Raw genomic sequence first — 22,394 nt, 5'->3', positions numbered from 1 at the left:
ATAGATATAAATATATAAGTACCTTGCAACACAACATGATAGGTAAAAGTGTCAAAAAAACATAAAAGTTACATGTTAATAGCAACAATATTAGTAAGACCCATAGGTAATGAAGGCATCAAAGAAGTTATGTGATCCTGCCTCAAAATAATCAGGAAAAATACCTAATAATAGTGCAAAAAAATTATCAAAATAAGGCAAATCATAGCAGGCAATTTAGAAAAATGATGATGGTTCAAATTTAAAAAAAAAATGTGGAAGACCCCTCTTAATAACCAAACTAAGGATTGAAAACTGGAGAATGGGAATATGAAGTGAATGAATACAGAGCTAGTTTCAAATACATCTTAAACCCCAGTATTATGAAGACTGTGCAAGAAATAAAATATTCTGGTTCTAAAATCATCTCACATGGCACAAGCACTCTCAGGTTTAACAGAAATAGGTTCAATATTTAAAACATAACATACATCATAGACTTAATATAACAGCACGAGTAGGGACAGTAGATAAGGCCTGATAAGGGATCTTCCTTGATCAATAACAAAATAAAATGTCCAGTGTTACACAGATTATGTGCCCACACAATCAGGATAGCCACTATGAATACCAGTTTAAATGACAGAAATATACTGAACAATCAGGGCTGACAATGTAATTACAAGTTTATCTTGTACACTACAGGTAAAGTGCATATGTAAGGCCTCCGGCTAAGTTAGATAAATTCTGATAGTGGCAAAAATAATTGCACAGGAAAAAATGTTTTAGCAAATTTAACAGCACAACTGTCAATAAGGAAACCTAAATTATGGTGGGAAAGCAGAGCATGTGTAAGATCCCCTGATGCTTGCACAATAAGACATGTGAATAGAGGGAGAATGGAGAATTATGGGTAAGTGATGCATGTTCTGAAATGCATAAAGGACATTCAGAAATTCTGAGTCACATTTTTTTGACAGCATGATTTCAAAGTTAACAAGGAAAGCATTTCAGTATTTCAGAGGTATGTCTATCTGATTTAAATTGAATTAGATGCAATGTTCAGGTTATAATTAATTTTATTATGCCTAACATTTTACAAGACTGATTAGTCAAGAAAATATGATTTCAATTTTAGTTACATACTTTTTTTATTTTACTGATATTGTAAGAAATTACTATTAAAAATCACAACAAAAAAATCAGTAATTACTGTTTAGACAGTGGTACTTAAAAGAAGGAGCTACTAAATGTCTAACCTTATTTCTTTGTTTACTCACAAATACCAATGTAATCTCACTCATGTATTCAAATATGTAACGTAAAAGATCTAAACTCTACATTTTTTTTTGTTTGAAATGTAACAAGTCTATCAACCCTAGAATTACCAATTCATGCAACAAATTGTTTGTGGATCCACAACTTTGTTGGTTAAAGAGCTCCTAATAACATAAGCATCACAAAAAAAAAGTGTAAAAAATACCAGAATTATTGTAATTGTTAATAATACTAATTACTGTAGTCCCCCATAAATATTTTTCATAGAAAATGAGTGATTGCATCCCTCATTTTTGACCAGTTCTTTAGAATGAGTGTCAAAACAGGCAAAACCATAAAACTACTTAATACGATGCAATATGTGGACCTAACGAGCAGTGGATGGCATAAAAGCAAATCAGTAATTTAAGGGTTAAAGCTTTAATTTAAATATTTTGTCTGTGTATATTCATATATATATATATAATTCTTGAAAATAACATAATAATTCACATAATAAAATATTTTAAAACTGCAGAATTAAAATTTTGTTATGCTCACCAACCATCTTTGTGGTACTGAACTTTCACAGACAAAAACAGTTGTTTTTCTATCTCATGGAGGAAATATTTTCTCTCACCTTGATAATACAACTTTAACATTTTTAGGATTGAAATGAGCTTCCAAACAAATACTTATTTCTGCTTACAAGAAATTATGCTAACAAATTCTAGAATATGAAAGAATAATTTTGATATAATAATTTTCCTAGACAAAGTATATAGAATACACTCCAATATTTTGACTGTCACACTTAATCTAACTGTTCTTACTACATTTATCACTGTGATGATAATTTCAGATCATGATTTTTGTTCATGAGATCAGATCCTGATTGAGAACACTCTTCTATCCAATAACTGACTGCCATATGCTTATGTACTTTACAGTGAGTCTACTCTAAACTCACTTTCTTAGAATGTCTTTTTATCCAAGATGAAAACTGAAAATGGAGATAGGAAGGTGCATGCACATGAGATAAGCACCTTTTTTTAAATTAATTTGAGTTAAAAAATTAACTTGCCTCAATGTGTATAAACAGAATATCCAGATTAAAAATTATGGTAAATTTCTCAAAAGTCCAATACAAATAACCAAGCAGAAGCTGCCCAGGGGCTCAAAGAGCATTCAAGAAGTGTAACAAAGGGAGTTAAAGAATTCCATGACTGACTCCTCAAGAGAAACCAGTGACACTGAGATTCAGAGATGTATAATCCTGTTTTCCTATTATAAACACATTTGGCAGCTTAGACATCAGACAAAACACCCAGTTTCATATCAACAAAAAGTATGAATGTGAAGTAGACTCCCGGAACATCAAACTTGTATGGACCTCCTGATCAAGGGTACGTAAAGTTGCATCCGTATTTATAATATGTGTCATGGTCAACCTTCTGTGCTGCTGAAGCAAAAGTTATCATTTTCTTACACTGAAAATGTATTTCCAATAGGTATTTATCACCTGTCACCCAAAGCTATCTCGATCCTGAACTGCCCTCTAAACATTGCTAAAGTTTTTTGCTAACAGCACACCAGTCTTTTATACCCCATCAGTTTCATGCCATTTCAGAACATGTGCTGATCATGTGACTACCCTCCACCAATCACACTGTATCATCTATACTAGTGCAGCTAGCTCCCTCTTCCACTCTAGAACAATCTTCACTTTCGAGAACTGGCAGATACAAACCAGAAAAACCGGTATATCAATGGGGAGGAAGGGGAGGAAATGGGTGAGAGGAGGTAAGTACCTATCAGAAATACATTTTCAGTGTAATAAAATGTTAACTTCCAAAACGGTACTACCTCTACTCACCCCAAGCTAGAATCCCACATTGCAAAGGTGGAGGGGCCAGTGAAGGTGGACCAATATCCAATCAAGTGGAAAGTGACCACACTGAAACAAAAGTTGTGCAAGAATATGAAAAGAAGGCACACCTGTGGGGTATAGTACTACTTCTGGAACAGGTATGTTCTTCACCCAGTAATTAACACAGGAACAAAAAGGTGGCAGAACTGAATCAGCAGGCACCAATGCAATCAGGAAAGAAACATACAGCACTGCATTAACAAACAAAGAAGGTCTAGTGTGGAAGAGACAGCACAACCGTATAATTATGTGCCAAGGGTAGTGCCTTGGATTACATCAAAGTATGTCATGTGAGGTCCATTCGGGCAAAACATCCAGTGGAAATGCCTTGTATAAGATATTGAGATCAACAAGTGCAGTCCTCCCAGGCAAAAAACATCCACGGGAAGTACCTTAGATGCATAGAATTAAGCAAAAAAAAAATTACAGGTATGAGTATGATCGTTAGGGTTTTCATAACCAGCCCGATGTCAACATACATGTCATAGTTTGTCCATATACGTAGCAGGCCGTAGTACCAACCATAGTAAACCATAGTATGGTGCCAGAGAAAAAGGAAATAACTATATGTGGCTAGGTCTGAAGGTCTGTGAATTGTTTATTAATAGGCCAAGTGAGGTCCACCCAGGCAAGAAACATCAAAGGGAAGCACCTTTGGATACATCGGATAATGCCAAGTGTGGTTCATCAGGGCAAAAAACATCCAGTGGAAGCACCTTACATAAGAAATTTCCCATCAACAAGTGCAGTCTGCCCAGGAAAAAACATCCGGGGGAAGCGCCTCTGATCTTGAATATTATTTTATTGTATAATCATTGTTCAGTACAGCAATGAGTATAATGATGATAGCCCCCTTCTCACCAAGTGGATATATAAAGTTCAATTTTGTTTGTTATACAAAACCCACCCAGGAGGAAACCTATTCGGTCTACCACTCTTGCAACTGGTAACCAGAAGTGGTAAGGTCTCCTGTGCTTCACTAGAAGAGAGGGGGGGGGAGCAGTATATGTTGGGGAGTCCATAGGAGTGACACACTAGAAACAGTGCAATTGGCATCTGGGATTCCCTATTTTGAAGAGCAGAAAGACCCTGATTGGAAGAATCATGGGTCAGTAGGTATGAGCAGAAATCCCCATCTGCTTTACTCATGAAGTCCATGAGTGACGGCCCTTTATATATGAAACAGTGATAAAAAAATATATACACACATACCACTGGATAAGCAGCCGGTGGTCTTACAGAAACACCCCATCTCAACAGTGAGCATTATGGAAGTATACATATTTAGTGCTAATATAATATTAAGCATACCTGAACAGACAACACCCACCATCAGGTGGGATCCTGAAATATGATGTATTTCAACTAAGCATGATGAAATATAATAATATGTTGACTTACCCCAGTCAAATGCAAACATTTGTTTGTAGATTCACCACAGGAGGAAGACGATACCTACCCGAGGTAGAGACAGAGATAAGGACAAGGGCCAGAGCAGTGGGAACCACATCTGAGTTGGCCAATATGGAGCAAACAGCAGAACAAGACAAGGAGTGATTTGGATAAGGAAAATGACTCTGGAGAGGAGTCTGATCAGAGGTTAGGCATGTAGGTGAAGACACCCTCCAACCTTGACTGAATGACTCTACCTCCGGAACTGAGGAGTGTGGAACTAGAGATCAAAAGGAAGGAAGTTTGGCATTCTAGTGAGTGGCAAATGCATATATATATGCAGTGTTCCCAGTTGAAAACACACCCACTGAAATACCTGAGGATGAAGGTACCACTCCATGGGAAGAACCTGGTTGAGACGAGATAAGCGATCGTCCACGAAATTCTGGGAACATGAAATGCCAGGACTGTCATGTCATGGTCATTGCCCAGAGTCTGAAAATACAGAGATTTGGATTTGGTTCCCCCCTTGCTTGGTGATATAGCTGACAACAGTGGAATTGTCAGAATGAACCAGAACTATCTGCCCCCACAGGAGTGGGAGGAAATGATATAGAACCCGATAAACTGCCAAAAATTCTAGGATGTTGATATGGAGAGTAGCTTCCTCAACTGACCACTGATCAGAAATATCTCAGGAATCAAGAAAAGCCCCCCACTGTGGTCAAGTCCCAAAACTATGAAATTCAATATAAAACATAAAACAAAAAGCAGCACAAACATAAAACAATAAGCAACACCTAAAGTACAAAACCACTAAAGGAACTTAGAAGATAAAAGACATGTAAATATCAAACTGATAAGTTCACTCAAAGAACCGATAAGAGAAAGGACATGAAAATAAAACCTACCCTGAAGAACATGAGAATGAAAAGGCACCCAGTTAACAATAACAAAATTTGACTCAAATCTAATCCCCATTAGATGTGGCTAGTAGTAAAGAAAAAAGGAACTTACAAACTAACAAACATAAACAGAAAAAAAAGCATACATAATGAACCAACACACCCACAAAATTGGCTGAAGTTACAATTACCTAAACAGTAACTACTGTACAAAATCCGTACATACACTGAAAATTAAACAAAAACAAAGTAATAATCAAACTCTAACTGATAATTTAAACTAAAGTAACTTAGATGGTAAAAGAATTATAAAAATCTAACTTACCAAATACTGAGCAGAGAAAACATGCAAGACTTAAATTATTGTGTGAGGAAATTAGATCAATCCCTACAAGCTCATATAAACTCGCTAAACATGGGTATACCTACAGGGAGTGAAGAATATATGCTGAAAAATTATTACAGATCTCCTGGGAAAAAGAACAAATCCTAACCCAGGAGATTACACAGAGGCATGGGAACAGGTGGAAGGTGCAGAAGAAAGAAATTTCCACTCAGTAGTTATATCCTTCCTCAGAAAATATTCTAATGTGAAAGGAAGAAATTGTTGGCTAAATGTAAGACACGAATCCCCTGTGAACTAAAGCCTGTACTTCCCTAGCCAACATCGTCGACCCTGAAACCTGGGGATTCATAAAGATCATTGTCAAATGTCATGGGAATTTCTCATCTGGTATATTAAATCTCAAATTCATATGAACAAATTAGAACTTGAAAAACAGAAATATTTCTAAAACAAACAAGTAGAAACAATGGAAATCAAACATAAGAAGTTGAAACTGGTATAAAGTTGTGATCAAGCACAATCAAAATTTTGTACTGACATGGAGAGTAAGTTAAAAACACACATCTACACACTAGAAAGTCAATCGAGAAAGTGAGGATTGTTCTATAGTAATAGAGGGAGCTAGCTTCACTAGTCTAGATGATTGGTGGAAGGTAATCACATGATTAGCAAATATACTGAAATGACATGAAACTGATGGGGTATAAAAAACTGGTGTGCTGTTAGCTTAGGGAGCAGTCCAGGATCGAGATAGCTCTGGATGATCTGAGGTAAGACCATTTTGAAAGTGGCTATCTCCATTAAGATATTATTCAGGCTCAATGGTGTTAAATACGAGTTTGTTGTTTGCTTCAGATATTCTTGCAAAGCTACAAAAGAGCTATCTGTACTAGCCATTTCTAATTTTGAAATGATAAACTACAACTATTGGGCTAATCAAACAGAATAGTGGAAATTGACCATCACTTTTCTAATACATACACGTGTAGGTGCAGTTTTGTGGCATTAGGATGCAAACCATACATCATAGAATTCACAGTAAATAAGAACAATGTAAAAGAAGCATACCATAAAGAGTACAGGTAGCATGAAATTTAAATCACTTCTTTAATGCAAAATAACCCATTTATTTCATATTTAATAGCATTGGACTCCCTTCCCCAACTAACTCTTTGTCTCTGAAATAAAATGTCTTAGAAAAGCCACTAAATGGAGAAATACTGAAGGTGATGGAATGTGGAACTCTTTGAAAGTCACAAAACCTTTCAACATATCACCCTAATAAGAAGTGCAGGAAGTGGAATATCTTCAACTAGAACCATGGACTTATCCTTTACAGACTAATAAACAACATGTGGCTTGCACATGACACATCCATAGCTGTGCATTAGAATGATCCGTGAAAAGTGAACTAACTGATAAAACATACAATCAACTCTCCTTAAAGTCCAAGTACAGAAAGAAAGAAGAAAATGGATAAAGGTATGATTTCTTGGCAAACAGAAACCACTGGCATGGGAGCCAGAACAACATCTGCTCACTTCAAAAATAATAAATAAAAAAAATCCTTAAAATACAAAGAGTAGAGCTTGCACAATAAATGCATTTCTTGTAAAGCAATGGGTTTTCAGAAAAGTACAAAATATGTGGAATAAAAAAGAAAAAAGACAACATAGAACTATTAAATCAAAGGAGGTGACAAAAAAATAGTAATTAAAAGAAGTCACTCAATTAAATTACAACTGATAACAATGAACAAAGGAAATCCTTATCCAAAAATGACTAAAAATTAAAATGGTTACAAAAGATTACAAAAATAAACACACAAAATATATGAAAATAACTCCACATTATAGAACTATTAAAAAATACATGACAATCTAAAATAAGAGATGTAGGCTAGTCATATTCTGACTATGTTCAAACATAAACTAAAGTGCTATTATATGGAGGAGAGGTTTTGTCTACAATGAGATCCTATAATAAATCATCTGGATACTACATGAACATCACAAAATGATAAATGGGAGTGACAAGAGTTAGGCTCAGCCTAACAGTAAAAATGTCAAAGAAAGTTGTTTCTGCATGCACAGATAAATTAAAAGTTTTGAATAAAACTATGGCTACTCAGCTGTACAGCAACCACCAGTATTTAACTGGATAGTTACATTATAACAGAATAATCAATGATATGGTAAAAGTTAATTTTTAATAATACCTTTTAGCACCTGTGCACACCATTTTTCCAGAACTGAAGATTAAAGCTGTTGTTCTTGGTTCTCGTATTCTCATTATCACAGCTGCAAAACGCTTTGGGTTATACTCTGCATTTCGAGCATGTAGAGCAATTTTCTTAAGATCTAACTTGCAGACAAGGTTAACTGTTGAAACAATATTTCTTAAAAAAAAAAATTCTGAATTAACTGAAGAAAATCTTTTTTTGTCAAAAAGTAAAATTTGATTATGATGTTAGTTTAATGTTACATACACAAAACATAACTATAACACACATACCAAAATAATGACAAACAAAACACATCAATCTTGAAATCATGAATATCTTTCCTCAGTGAGCATACAAGAGATTCATCACTAACTTACACCATCAGCTATAACAATATAATTAATATGAAAGATAATCTTGGAACTTTTTTTACTCAGTACTTTTGCCAATCATTACTCTCTTCCCTCCCAGAATTAACAAATACATTAGTTTTCAAAACAATCAAAATAAAATTAATTTTAAGTATTACTCCTAAACAAACAGCTTTAATATTGTACATCAAGTTGCATGAATTTACTTAAAATCTTAAGTTAACCTGACAATAAGAACCCATGCCAACATAAAATTTGCAACTTTGTTAATAAAAGTTTATCTTTTAAACAATAATATACTCCAAAGAGCATCACAGAAGCAATTTCGGGAAACTTCTTTACAACACTTTAAATCTACAGTTAATTTGTATTGTTTTCAATACTATATAAAGATATAGAATGATATTAATAGGTTAAATTACAAGGAACTTGTGTCTATATTTAAAATATTAAAATCCACAAACAAATATTGTTTTATAATACACAATTAAAAGCTTTATTTAAACCGATCAATGGTTGTAAAAGTCACTCTACATGTTTCAATGTGGTTTCACATAATCTTCAGGAGTGTGAAAAACAGTTACTATATGTTATGTAAGTACAAAAGCCATGGTTATGTGACACTAGTTTATAATTCAAAAAAGAAGATCATGCCACCTACATTCTTTCTGATTTTCTAACCTTTCATCCATATTTAAGGTTAAGTTGTTTTTGCTGAGTTTCATTATTTCAATGGTTTTTCTAATATTTCTAGCAGTCATATTATTCGATTGAGCAACACCAAGAATCATGTCACCCAAAGTCGCAAAAAATGTCAGCTTTTTCACTCTTGTGATTACAGGTCTTTAAAATTATGTTCTAATTCAGCATATTTAAAAAATAAACTGCTACTTATTAAACATGTAGCATTAGATAGAGGTTTCTCACCTCATATTGTTGATAGCCATGAAGAAATAGATAAAAAAGAAACGTCGTTTTTATCATATATCCTAGGTTTATCATGTAAAATTTTTCATAAATCAAAAACAAAAATCTTATTGCCATTTACAGACCATTGAATAAGATTAATCAAATACTAAATAAAATTAAAGATGAAATAAATATAATTGAGAAAACAAATATGTATATAAAGTTCAATGTGAATGTGGTCATACATACATTGGTCAAACTAGAAGAAACTTAAAATTAGAATAAATAAACATGAGAGAAATGTTGAAAATAAAAGTGAAAACTGCATTAGCTGAACATGTAAATTACACTGGACATATCATCCAGAGGGAAAAAATGGTTATTTTGGCTCAACTGAATAATATGACTGCTAGAAATATTAGAAAAACCAATGAAATAATGAAACACTGCAAAAACAACTTTATCTTAAATAGAAATGAAGGGTTAGAAAATCAGAAAATATGTAGCTGGCATGATTTTATTTTTTGAATTATAAACTAGTGTCACATGACCATGGCTTTTGTACTTATATAACACACAGTAACTGTTTTTCACACACCTGAAGATGATGTAAAACCATGTTGAAACATGTAGAGTGACTTTTACAACAGTTGAACAGTTTAAATAAAGATTTTAATTGTGTATTATAAAACACTGTTCATTTGTGGATTTTAATATTTTATATACATAGAATGATTACATACTGTAGTTGTGGTACAATGCCAGGATCAGCTGATGAAGGAGTTATAGGAGTCATGGGTGTCATAGGAGGACCTGGGGTTGGAGGAAACAATGCTCCAGATGAACTTGTTCCAGAAGTACTTGGTACAACTACATTTTGCTATAAAAGATCATTTAACATACTTAATAATATGTTTGTATTTAAACAAGACAGAATAATATGTGACAAAGAACACATCCAAGATGCTTATTTACAATGAAAACTTAAGACATTTTGGGTAAACATTACATCTTATGCTAGCATACAAAAATGTCAATATCGGTCACAACCTACATTATATTTACAAACAGTTTACACAACTTTTATTTAAAAAATAGGTGCATAGCAACAGACTAAAAGAGATGTACATAATACATTATGGGAGACTTTAATTTTAGACACACTGATTGGCACTGAATGGAGTCAAATAGTGAGTGAGAGAGATTTCCTGATGATTAATATTTTTCTCATCTAAATGGTCAGAAAGCCTATGAGAAGGGACACCATTTTAGATTTATGATAAACTATTAATGAGAATATTACTGTAAATGTTGAAGTAGGGAAACATTTAGGGAAGAGTGATCATTGCACAATCATATTCAATGTTTGGCTACATGTTGAGGTAAAAAGCAATGAGATTTTAGTTCCGAATTTTCAGAAAGTCAACTTTCAGACAATGAGTTAAAAGGTGACATGGAACAGATTTTGGAAATTTTCAAAAAACATTTAGTTTTACTTCAAGACAGACATGATCCTACAAATAGGAAAACAACAAGAGAGGTCAAACCTTATTGGGTTACTAGAGACATGTTTACTACTAGTAAGGACCCACACGATAGCATGATTTAACAAAACGATCTTAGCAACGCGAAAGATAAGTCACTCAAGCCAATGAGGCTACATTCTCTTGTTTGTAGTAAAGTCAACAAAATTTTAGGATGTATTTATAGATATAATGATTGAAAGACAATCAAAGTAATTATCTCTTTACACAAATCACTAATAATACTTTATTTGGAATCAAATGTGCACTCTTGATTTCCTTAGCTAAGAACAGATTCAGAAGGCTAGCTAGAATGATTCTGGAGATAGGTAAAACTTCTTAACTTGTTTTTTCTTGATAAAAGAAGAGTAATAGAAAATTGATAGGATAAAAGTTTCTGATTTCTTTGTGCTCAATTTTCAAAATAAAAAGACAAGAGGACACAAGTTTAAGGTCAGGATAAGACAGGCTCTTGTTAAGAACCTTCTATTTCTCTAGAGACCAACTTATGGAATGAGTTACCATCAGCAACAATGGGGTTGACATCTTACAAAAGCTTAAGAAGAAAAATTAATGATAAAGTTAAAATTAAAAGTAAGTTTAATTTTAACTTTCTTTTTCTTGATAGTGTGTTCAAATGAACAGCCTTGAAGGGCCAAGGAGTCCTTGTTGTCCACACTTAAGTTGTTAATAAGGGGTGTTGAAAAATAAATCACACTTTTTCCCCAAGAACATAACAAAGTAAAATATGATTTTAATTCAATTAAAAAAATAATTCTAAGTATCAATATTGCTCGATTGGGCCACCATTGTTCTCACACACGAGTTTTAATCGATTTGCAAAAGATTTCAGCAATGCTACAAACATGTCTGTTTTTGTGACTGTCTCTGTGAGCACATCGGTGAGAATACGAATCAAGGTTTCACGTTTGTGTCTTTTGCATTCAGGCAAAGTTTCCAACATTTCTTCTGTGCATTGTTGAATGAAAGCTCAGACATTTTCGGAGGGATTTAAATCTAGATCGTTCCCAATCCACATTCCACCACTTTTTCATGGACAACTCTTTCAAATTCAAAAATTCTGAAACTTTTGAGGCATTAATCAGATTTTTCAAATCTGGCATTGCAATGTGTCGATTGGAAGATTTGAATTCTCGGAGCATGTCTGCGACTAGTTTCTAAGCCATCCTGAAGGCAGCATATGTGACACAAACCTGAGTTCTAGTGAGCACCATGATTCAAAAGTTTTCCCAAAAAATTAAATTCAAAGAGTCAAACACCCAAGAGTACATTGAAATGACATTTTCTCACAAGTGATGATATTCATGGTCCTACCAAGTTCATCATTAATTCAGGGAAAAACGTGTGATTTATCTTGCAACATCCCTTGTAACCAATCTCCTTGTAATAAACTTTAAAACTTATTATTACTTCACTACAACAAAAATAACTCTAAGGTCTACATTGATGGTAATGTTTCTTTAATTCAGGAAAGAATATTTATGAATATAGAAATGAGAAGAATAATGTCATGCAACTTAAGTATGGAACATGGAAAAAAGTTAACATTTTAATCATGAAATATGTTTCATTTGTGTAGAGGAGAAAAAGCTGAGTGTGATCATGTGCATGATGCTAAAGCTATTTGGCTGAGTGTTTAGAAGTAATACAAGACAAATGGCTCTACAGAAGATTTTATCTGAAAGGTAATTATATTGTTCTAAATTTATTATGTCTCTCAGAATATTGTGTTCAATTCTGTTACCCCATTTATAAAAATAATAATGACAATATGCTGGAGAAGATAGAGAACCTGACTATTAAAATGATCCTAAGTGTAAAAGAGAAGAAAAGCAGAGTGAAAATTACCAATCAATTAAACAATGTATTTAAGTCTCCATACAACTTAAATCAAACAGCAGCCCATAAAAATGTAAATTTTCACAGACATACATGAAATGTTAACATTTTCCTACACTGAAAATGTATTTCCAATAGATACTTACCTCTCTCACATAATAGCTTTTCTTGATGATTACCATACTTACTTAGCACATACAATTTGATTTGATTTACTGCCCTCTATATGCACACATTTTCACTTGCCACTAACCTTGTGATCCCACCTATCTCCATGTGTTTGCATGTGGCACAGTTGCATTGTAGCATGCACATTAGCATGCAACACATCCTCCTGGCACAGTTGCATTGTAGCATGCACATTAGCATGCAACACATCCTCCTGGCACAGCTGATTCCCTCTATACTGTAGAACCCAATTATCACTTCAAGATTAAGCAAAAGTAAGCATCGGAAGTGGGGAGAAGGTAAGTATCTATCGAAGATACATTTTCAGTGCAGGAAAATGTTAACTATCAATACAATACCTTACATCCTTTCACATAATAGCTAGAATCCCACATTGAAAAAGTGGAGGGACCAGTGCAAAGTTACTTAGATGAGCACTCTTCAGAAAATATCTGAAGAAAGCCCATGGAGTGTGAAACCTCAATTGATGTAGTCACATCCATGGGAGACTGCATCACATTTGTACCAGATATACTCTTTACCTGTAGTGAAGAAGTATCACAAAAAGGGCAGAAAGAAGCACATACAATAAAGTGCACATGCTAATGGTATAGTGTGGCTAGGGTGCATCAAACTATAATTGGTAGGTCAATTCCAGTCCTAAACTTGATGATACTGAGAATGGAGTATCTGGCCCAGGACAGAAGGAGGGTCCCAACTGTCTTCACCACAGGCCCAGGAATCAGAAAGGAAGCAGAACTTCCATTCCAAAAATCCATGCCAGCACATGTGAACAGACCTAATGCACAACCTACACACGCCATCCAGGAACCTGAAATTCGGGCAACAGAAGGAAAGTGGAATGCAACATGGAGGGTCAACTCCAGTCAAAAACCAGGTGACATTGGGAATGTATCATCCAGTCTGTGATAGGAAGAGGGTCCCAGCTACATGTGTGAGGACTTATGTTGGCTGATCCAGCTCCAACCAATACCAGTGCACCTAGAAACTGACAACCAGGAGGTGGTAGGAAGGAAGGTTTCCACCAAAGGGGTGAATTGCATGTGGTAAATTCACCCAGTCCATAACTAGATAGCATTTGGAGTTGTACATCAGGTCTGCAGTAGAAGGAGAATACACACCAACTACACTGGCAGAACACCACCATCTTACTCTCAATTAAGTGGGATTGAGCACACTCAGGGGGAAGCCTCCAGCAGCTAGGAGATGGTAAGTGGTAAGAACTCCCGTACTCCATTAGAAAAGGGGGAATTGTCCAGAGGAATGCATCACTGGAGAAATTACAATGGATGAACACGAAACCCTATTTTGAAAAGTAGGCTGAACCTGAAGTATTCAACTAGGAATAGAGAGATTGGCAGCAATCCCCTCCCTGCTTTACTCATGATAGTCCATGAGGTTTCGGATGAGCATAGTTATAATGCAATATACTGCAAAGATAAATCTACTAGCGGTCTTGCAGAACACCCCATCTCAATGGTGGGTATTATAGACCTTAAAGTCCCATGGTGCAGATTTGATGGTTGATCCAGCTCACATCCAAAACCAGATTCCCTGGGAACTGACATCCAGGAGGCAGGATGGAGGATCACAAACCAAAAAGTATACCTGGACAGGCACCATTCACCATAAAACACGATCCAAACTGAAGCACAGAGTCACTGTAAGGTATAAGGAAATGAATAGGAAACACCCACTCATAGTCAAACTGAAGAGTGCAAGAGGGCAACAGGGGGCAGACAGTATCTAGTTGAGGAGGAGATGGCCAAATGATGAAGATAATTGGTGACTAAAGTGTGCAGTGATGGAAATGAGTGAGGAGACCTGGGAAAGACAACAGAAATTGGAGGACAATGAAGAATAAGCCAAACCAATAAGTTGGCGAACCAAACCTGTAAGTGTAATCAGGAAAAGGTCATGAGAGGAAGAAGGAATCCAGTGAATAAAGTGTTGAAAATGGAAACCACAGAATGAAGCTGTGTGTGTGTGCCACCTGAGAACCCAACCCAGATGGGGCACAGTAGATGATATAGACCAAAATGGGAATATAAATGGGAGATCTGCATGAAAGCAAAACTACCCTCATGAGCTATTGAGTTCTTGGGGAGGAAGGAGCAATCAGGATAAAGGAGAACATAAGTACTATGATACAGGATATGAGATACATCAAAGGCAAACACATTCGACTATGACAACCACAGGCCAAAAGGAGCAGAAAGTAGGTCTTCAAGAAAAAATGGTACAAGGAACAGGAAGACATGGATTCAAAGGAAAGAAGAGTAAGACCAGGCTGGAAAACATTAAGATTCGAATTCGGTAAGGGTGTGGGGTGAGGAGGATAGAGGAGCCAAAGGTAATGAAACAACAGGATAAAACAGGAGAGGAAAACACACAGCAGAAGTGGTAAAAATGAAAGGTAGAGGACAAGGCCACCCTAATGCCTGCATTGGTCGATACAAAAAGACCATTGTCAAACAGCCACATGAAGAATGATGAGGGATACTGAGAAGAGAGGAAAAGAAACCTCATCATAGAGATCAATGATGAAAGATACACCATTTCTTCTGATATATTGACAAGTAAGAAGGGCAGACCACATTGTAAATAAGGGACGCTACACATGTGGAGAGTCCAGACCACCTCCCAAGGGACCACACAAAAGCTGTGTGTGATGTCAGAGTGTGGGAATGGCAGGGTGAAACACAGACATGCGAGGTTGGCAGAGGAGAGATGTGGGCAGAGGAAAAGGTAAAAGAGGTGGTGTCTGAAGCAGCTGAAGTAATAGACATCATGGTTGAGCAAGCCAGAATAGGGCATTAAGAGTGGTTTGGATAATGGACAAAACCCTGGGAAGGAGATGGATATAAGGGTAGGCATAAAGATAAAGGCTACAGGAAATGTAGGAAGCTGAGGTTAGACTGAACAGAAGGGTGCAGAATTGATAAATCTGGCCATCATGGACAAACCAAAGGTAACAATGGAATGTCAGAGAAATGGGGGATGTGAAGGTACACTGCTGATATGTCTACCTTTATCATCTAAAGACCTGGAGTAAAAGTCCATTGAATAGAAGAAAAGACTTCATGGTGAAATGAGGAAAGTCTACATAATGGTTCAAACTGAAAAGGTCTATGACCAGATACCAATCTCAAATTGTTTTGAGCAGTCAGAGCAAGTGGATGAGACAATGGAGTCCAAAACTGAGGTAACTAAGTATTGAGGATAGTGGCAAATGCATTCAAGTGCATAGTACCCACCCGAGTGTATAACCACTGGAAAACCTTAGGATCTAGAGACAACTCTGTCAGATAAATTTTGTCCAGACAGTATAGATGATCCACGACAAGGTAGTAGATAAATACTTTGTGTGCGAGCCCAAAAAAGGAGATCCAACATTCAACAACAAAGGGAATGAGAATGGGTGCCTCCCTGGTGATTGATACATGCCATTCCCATAGAATTGCAGGCTAGAGGAAGAAAATGATCCTAAGCCTGATGGACAGCAAGAAGTTCCAGGATATTGATATGGTAAGACCGTTCGGGTGCAGACCACTGACCTGAAGCAACTGGCTGCTTGAACCATGCCCCACAACCATGAAGTGAAGCAGAACCCCACTGAAGTTTGAGCCTTGTTTAACCACCAATGCATGGGAAGGAGGACTGGTAAGAGGAATATCTAAGAGACACTGCACAAGGTTCCATTGATCATGAAGAGTCCACTGAAGATATCTCATATGAGTATGACCCATGGAGATAAGTGCTACCATAGAGGACCACATCCCTAAAAGAGATAGGATCTCATGAGCAGTAATAAAGGGAGCAGTAAGGGCATTGATGACTGTGAGCTCCTTCAAACGGAGTCAAAGAGGAGAAGTTTGGGCCGTCTGAGATGAGTGTTGAACAAAATAACCAAATGGATAAGATACTGGGTATGAACAAGGAAGAATTTCTCTAACACGCTCATCTACTTCTTTTGAAGGTGGCTTAGGATTACTACAGTTTGTAACAGAAGCCAGTCACCCATGTAATGGTAAAAGCACAAACCTCGAGCATGCATAAGTCCGGCAAAAGCCTTGACCACCCGACAAAAGACATATGGTGTCATAGCAAGCACGAAATTGATAAACCACCCTGTGATAAACAAACTGAAGGTAGCATCTTGACAGCCGTGACATGGGAATATGGAGAAAAGTATTCAATATGTCGATCTTATTCATCCATAAACCCAGAGAAAAAGCCCACCTGAGAATGAGAAACGACTCCATGATAAAACATGGTAGCACCAAGAAGCAATTGAGGTGTGACAGATCGATCACAGGTTGCCATCCTCTGGTTTTCTTGGGGATAACAAACAGCCTGGAATAAAACCCCAGAGAAGGATGAACCATAGGTTCGATGGCATTCTGTGAGAGAAGATCCTGTACTGCCTCAGACAGATGCTTACACATGGTAGGATACTGAAGTAATAGAAAGGAAATGGGTATCTGTGAGAAAATGGATGACAATTCTCTCATATAATACCTTAAGTACCCATAGATCCTTGTTGAAATCTTGCCACAGATGAAAGAACTGTGATAAATGAGCCTCCACTAAACTGGAGCCTACAGGATAATCACTGGTAATGTCGGCAGCGAGACACTCGGTGTCAAATAAAACAACGATAACAAAATTCCTTAGTTGAAGGAACTTTTAAGGGTTGGAAAGGATTAGGATGGGGAATAGAAATAGGGGATGGTCGAGGCTCCGTGCAAGACAAATGATCAACCAACAAGGAAAGAATCTATTGCTGTCTCCCAGATTCCACGTGGGATTCCAAAGTCGCTGTACGATCTTCAAACACAGACTGATGGGAAAAAGGGGCCAGGTGAAAGTCCTTAAAATAAAGAGATGGCAAACAAATGTGGAACAAAACCGCATCTTTCCCCAAAAGATCTCAACAACAGAGTAACCAATGTGTAAAGAATGTGTAAAGAAATAGCCGAAGTCAACAAATATGTAATTATGGCAAATGTATCCCCAAAAAACCCTCAGGATCTCGGTGGATCACCTTGAAGAGGAGATGTATGGTGGACAAGTACCATAAGATAGACATGAGGGAAAACGGAAGGCAAGAAAATTTGGCATGGGACAAAAGAACGGAACAAACAGGGTCTGCCCCCCAAATGAGTAAAATGGATTGCAGTTGCTGAGAATCAAGGAATGGGAAATTGGTCTGATGATAGGCTAAAGCAAACTGATTTGAAGCCCGTGGAGAGCAAGGCATGCCCGCACCATCACATAACTGAGATAAAAAATGCTCAGCATAAACCCCAATATGAAAAGATGGTGGAAACACAAAATACTGAAAGGAAGAAGTATCAGGTAACAATGAAGGTAAAGGATTACAAAAAAATCGTGGAAAGGGATAATACAGAACATATCCAAGAAATCATGTCCAAAAACGCTATATTAGGCCTAACGAAACCCACAATAGAAACTCAGGAAGACATAGCAAATTCAGATGGAAAAAAAAGGCTGACAAATGCTTTATCATCCCAAACAGGTTCAGCTTGTTCAGGAGGAAGTTGGGCAACATCAGGAGAAGAAGGTTGGCTTAAATAACGATCAACAAATAATCAAAGTCCAGTACAATACAAAAATTCCAAATTTCAAGAGAGCACTAAATAAAACATCCGAACACGAGCACTGCCAAATGAGAAGTGATAGTTAGATAGAATAGCATAGAGGGAGTCACATGAGTCATAAGTGTGGGGGTGTGTCTATTGATGGAGGTTTGTCACATTACAATTTGCATGCATGAATCAGTTAAACTATGTAAACCAAGGAGTATGTGGAAGTAAAAAATTTGTGGAATGTGAAAACAATTTTGCAAATAGAGGGTAGCAGTGAACAAGAACAACTATGTATGTGAGCAGAAGTAAGATACCTTGTTGGAAGCCATACTGACTATCAAACAGGGTTTTAAACTTCTTTATCATCTTCCTTGAAAAAATGACTAATATTAGCCAACTTCCATTTTTCTGCCACCTGCCCACTATTCAAAGTCTTAGAAAGAATAGTAGCAAATGGTTCACATATCCTCTTCTCAACCTTCTTAAAAAAGGTTACTGCTTAGGTAGATAAGGTTAAGGGTGTAAATTTGATGTATCTAGATTTTCAAAAGACATTTGATAAGGTGTAACATAAAAGGCTTATTAAGATAAATTATCTATATAGGTGTGGAAAGATAACTTGGCTCACTGGATAGAAAAGTGGCTAGATGGAAGAAAGTAGAGGTTTGTTATAAGTACAGTCAAACAGAATTAATGTCACAAGTAGGGTGCCTCAGCACTCAATGTTAGTACCTTTGCTCTTTTTAATTTTAATCAATGAAATAAATAAAAAAATGGTAAATAGATTATTTAAATTTGCTGATTACATTAAAGCTTTGGGTGTTGCTGGCTCTGAAGAGGGTGCTGCTGCCTTACAAAAGGATTTAGATTATTTTGTGAGTTGGGTGAATAAAAGGCATATATAGCTTTTAATTACAATAAATGAAAGATATGTAGGATATCAACTAAAATTATGATTATTAATTGTGATGGAAATAACCATAATAGTGTTATGGAAGGGAGCAATTTGACGTTAAGTTTCATCAGTCTTTTAAACCATCCAAGTGATGTGCTAGTGCCAATGGCAGAGCAAATAGGATTTTATGTTGTATCTACAGAAATACTGAATACATGTCTAAAGTGTTTATAATGTCATTAGATAAGTCATTGGTTAGATTACATTTGGAGTACTGTATTTAATCTCGGGCTCTTTAGTCAAGGGAGGACATTGAATTATTGGAAAGGGTTTAGAAGAGGGCTACCAGGATGACACTTGGAATGAAAAGGTTGTCATACAAAAAATAGCTTAAGATCTATGAACTTGTTTTCTCTTGAAAAAAGAAGAGTTGGGGGGGCTCTGATTGAGATGTTTGAGATTGTTAATGGAATTGATAATGTTGATGTCTCTTTTTTTTTGTCTTTAATGGTGAGAATGGTAAGACCAGGGGACACAAATATATATTTTGGCAGTGTAGAAGCCATTTTCAGCCATGACAGTTTTATTTTTCTATGGCCTTTGGAATAGTTTGCCTCCAAACGTGGTGAATGCAGTAAATTTAGATGTGTTTAAGGGGAAGGCTTTATAAATATTTGAATGATAAAGCTCATTTTGAGGTTGTTTTTCTATATATTTTTAAAGTTTAGTTCAGTTCAGTGGATGGGATGATCTAGATGGACCAATAGGTCCTTTGTTGTATTTAAATTTTATATGTAAAAGATAAATATGAGATCAGATATCTTAAAACATTTTACAGCAATACACCTCATTTTTAGGGAAGTAAGGATTGGAATTAGTAATAAGTTTTGGAGGTCTAGATGAAAATTTATTTGTAGAAAAAATAAGAACAGAAGAAAACAACAAGTTGACCAAAAACAATTCTGTTCAAAGTTATCCCTTCACTACTTAAAAACAACAAGATCACCAATTCAGGTTATATCTAGCCCTTCATATATAACCCACATACCTATTCAACAACTAACTGAATTAATTTTAAACTAACAGCACTAGATCTTGCAATCTCTGTGCTTACTTATTCAACCAATCAAACATATTTCATGTGGGCAGCTTACTTAAGTTCCTAACTATTTTAGATGTTTGAATCAAGTTGCTTCCAGTTTCTGTACACCAGTGATAAAATTATTAAGTCACATGTAATTCTAGTAATGTTTCAAACCTGTTCCAGAATCTCAATACGTTTCCCAAAATGATAGAATGAAACTGAATAATATTTTCAAAAACGTCTCACTAAAACTCAATAAAAGGGACAAATACTCTTGTGATTTGTCATTCAAACTTCTATAAACAGATACTAGAACTAGGTTAGCTCCTTTCATCACATCTAAACACCAGGCTAAAAGTTTCAAGCTTTTATCAATACTACAAAAATTTCCTTCACTTTTTTTTCCTCAACTACTTTTCTCTTACATAAGAAGAAAGTTTTATTCCAAATTTTAACACCCCAGACAGCAATCAGACTCTGAAAAATGCATATTCCAATCATTCCAAAAGTAGTAATTATATAGTATTAGTATGGATGACCATTAAACCTATATTTAAATTTGAAACAAACAAACAAAAATTCATAACATTCTTTGGAGTTCATAAGTAATGCCCTGCTTCAGATATAAGAATAAAGAAACCAATATTAACAGAACTTTAATGATATTAACTATTTCTTGATAAGTGAACAGACTTGTTGGGCTTTCTGAACAATAATTTACTTCAACTGACAGTGGCAGTGATACACTTTTCAAACTCAGGTGGAGACAGGAATTGATGCCTTTTAGTTTCAGTTTTCAAAGTTTTGTAATCTAAAGTAGAATTTTTTAAGCAACATTAAACAAAAATTTAAAACTTGTTTTATACTGTGCTATGTATCACTCCGACATTTTATAATTAGAATAACACAGCATACTAGACCATCAACAAATATAAAACAACAACCCTGCCCACTGTCCTTTAAAAAGTACATATACTAGATATACAATGATCATCTACATGGACAGACACTGTCCAATGTTGCCTAAATTATAAGGGGCATTGGATGTGACTTTTTCAAGACTAATCTCTTAACTCTGAGCTTAAGTAAAGAATGGTATCACTATCAGTACTACTACTACTACCATAACTAGTACTACTAGTAGTATTATACACAGTCTATCATTATCAGTATATGCAGTTACTTACTGGAGTTTGTGGTTGCATTAAACTTTGGGGAGTAAACCCCGAACTGGTAATAGTAGTACTATGTGGTTGAGTAACACTAATAGAAGAACTTCTCTGTGGTGGTGTTGAACATGAAAGCTGAGACTGAGTCTGTAAATGTGATGGCGAATCATGTTGCTGAAGTTGCAATGGAGAAGGCTGCAACTGACGCTGAAGTTGTTGAATGTGTTGTTCTTCAGCCAGATCAGGCTGACCTCCAACTGACAATGGTGTTCCCAAATTAAAACTAAATGCAGGGCTCGAAATATCCATCTTGTTGTTCAAGTTTTATATATTTCTTGCCCGCATATATATATTCTTATTTTCAACACACTTTACAAAACAACAGTCACACGCTTTCTTGTTGTCAAACGAATTATCATGCTTAGCCTTAGGATTAACAGCAACTAGACTAGAGTCTGCGCATAAACTAAAGAAAGGTATTGTGTCGTCTGGGTAACGGTTTGTAAATCGAAGTTCATCGCTTACAACAGCTCTATTCAAGAACATATTAAATTTTAGTTGACAGTAAAATAACTATTGTTCCTTCAAAAGAATTAGTATTAGTGCATCTCAAACAATTACTTATCACAAATATATTTTTTCATTATTTTATAAACGTTTATAATCAATGGTATCAAATTCGAATATTTAACACAGACTGAAACAGATTAAATGATGCTAAGAAACTGATACTGTGGAGATTAGTTCTT

The 22,394-nt window shown here is 35.7% G+C and overlaps 1 protein-coding gene across 2 annotated transcripts in view; it reads right to left on the bottom strand.

The window, feature by feature from the left end:
• LOC106462883 (TATA-box-binding protein 1-like) overlaps window positions 1-22,092 on the bottom strand; it is a 51,912-nt gene extending 29,820 nt beyond the window's left edge. The window contains exons 1-3 of one of the 2 annotated variants that reach the window (XM_013922849.2): window positions 21,664-22,092; window positions 10,057-10,193; window positions 8,028-8,207 (exon numbers count right to left, since the gene is read on the bottom strand). In XM_013922849.2, coding sequence (XP_013778303.1) covers window positions 8,028-8,207; window positions 10,057-10,193; window positions 21,664-21,954 — 608 coding nt within the window. In that variant the 5' untranslated portion in view covers window positions 21,955-22,092. The remainder of the gene's footprint in view (window positions 1-8,027; window positions 8,208-10,056; window positions 10,194-21,663) is intronic. The other variant, XM_022390284.1, reaches the window with a different exon arrangement.
• Between the last annotated feature and the right edge of the window lie 302 nt (window positions 22,093-22,394).

This window comes from Limulus polyphemus, unplaced genomic scaffold (genome assembly GCF_000517525.1).
Source record: "Limulus polyphemus unplaced genomic scaffold, Limulus_polyphemus-2.1.2 Scaffold1275, whole genome shotgun sequence".
Classification (NCBI taxonomy): domain Eukaryota; kingdom Metazoa; phylum Arthropoda; class Merostomata; order Xiphosura; family Limulidae; genus Limulus; species Limulus polyphemus.
The sequence above is the reverse complement of the archived record's forward strand: the minus strand, read 5'-3'. Positions and strand labels throughout refer to the sequence as shown.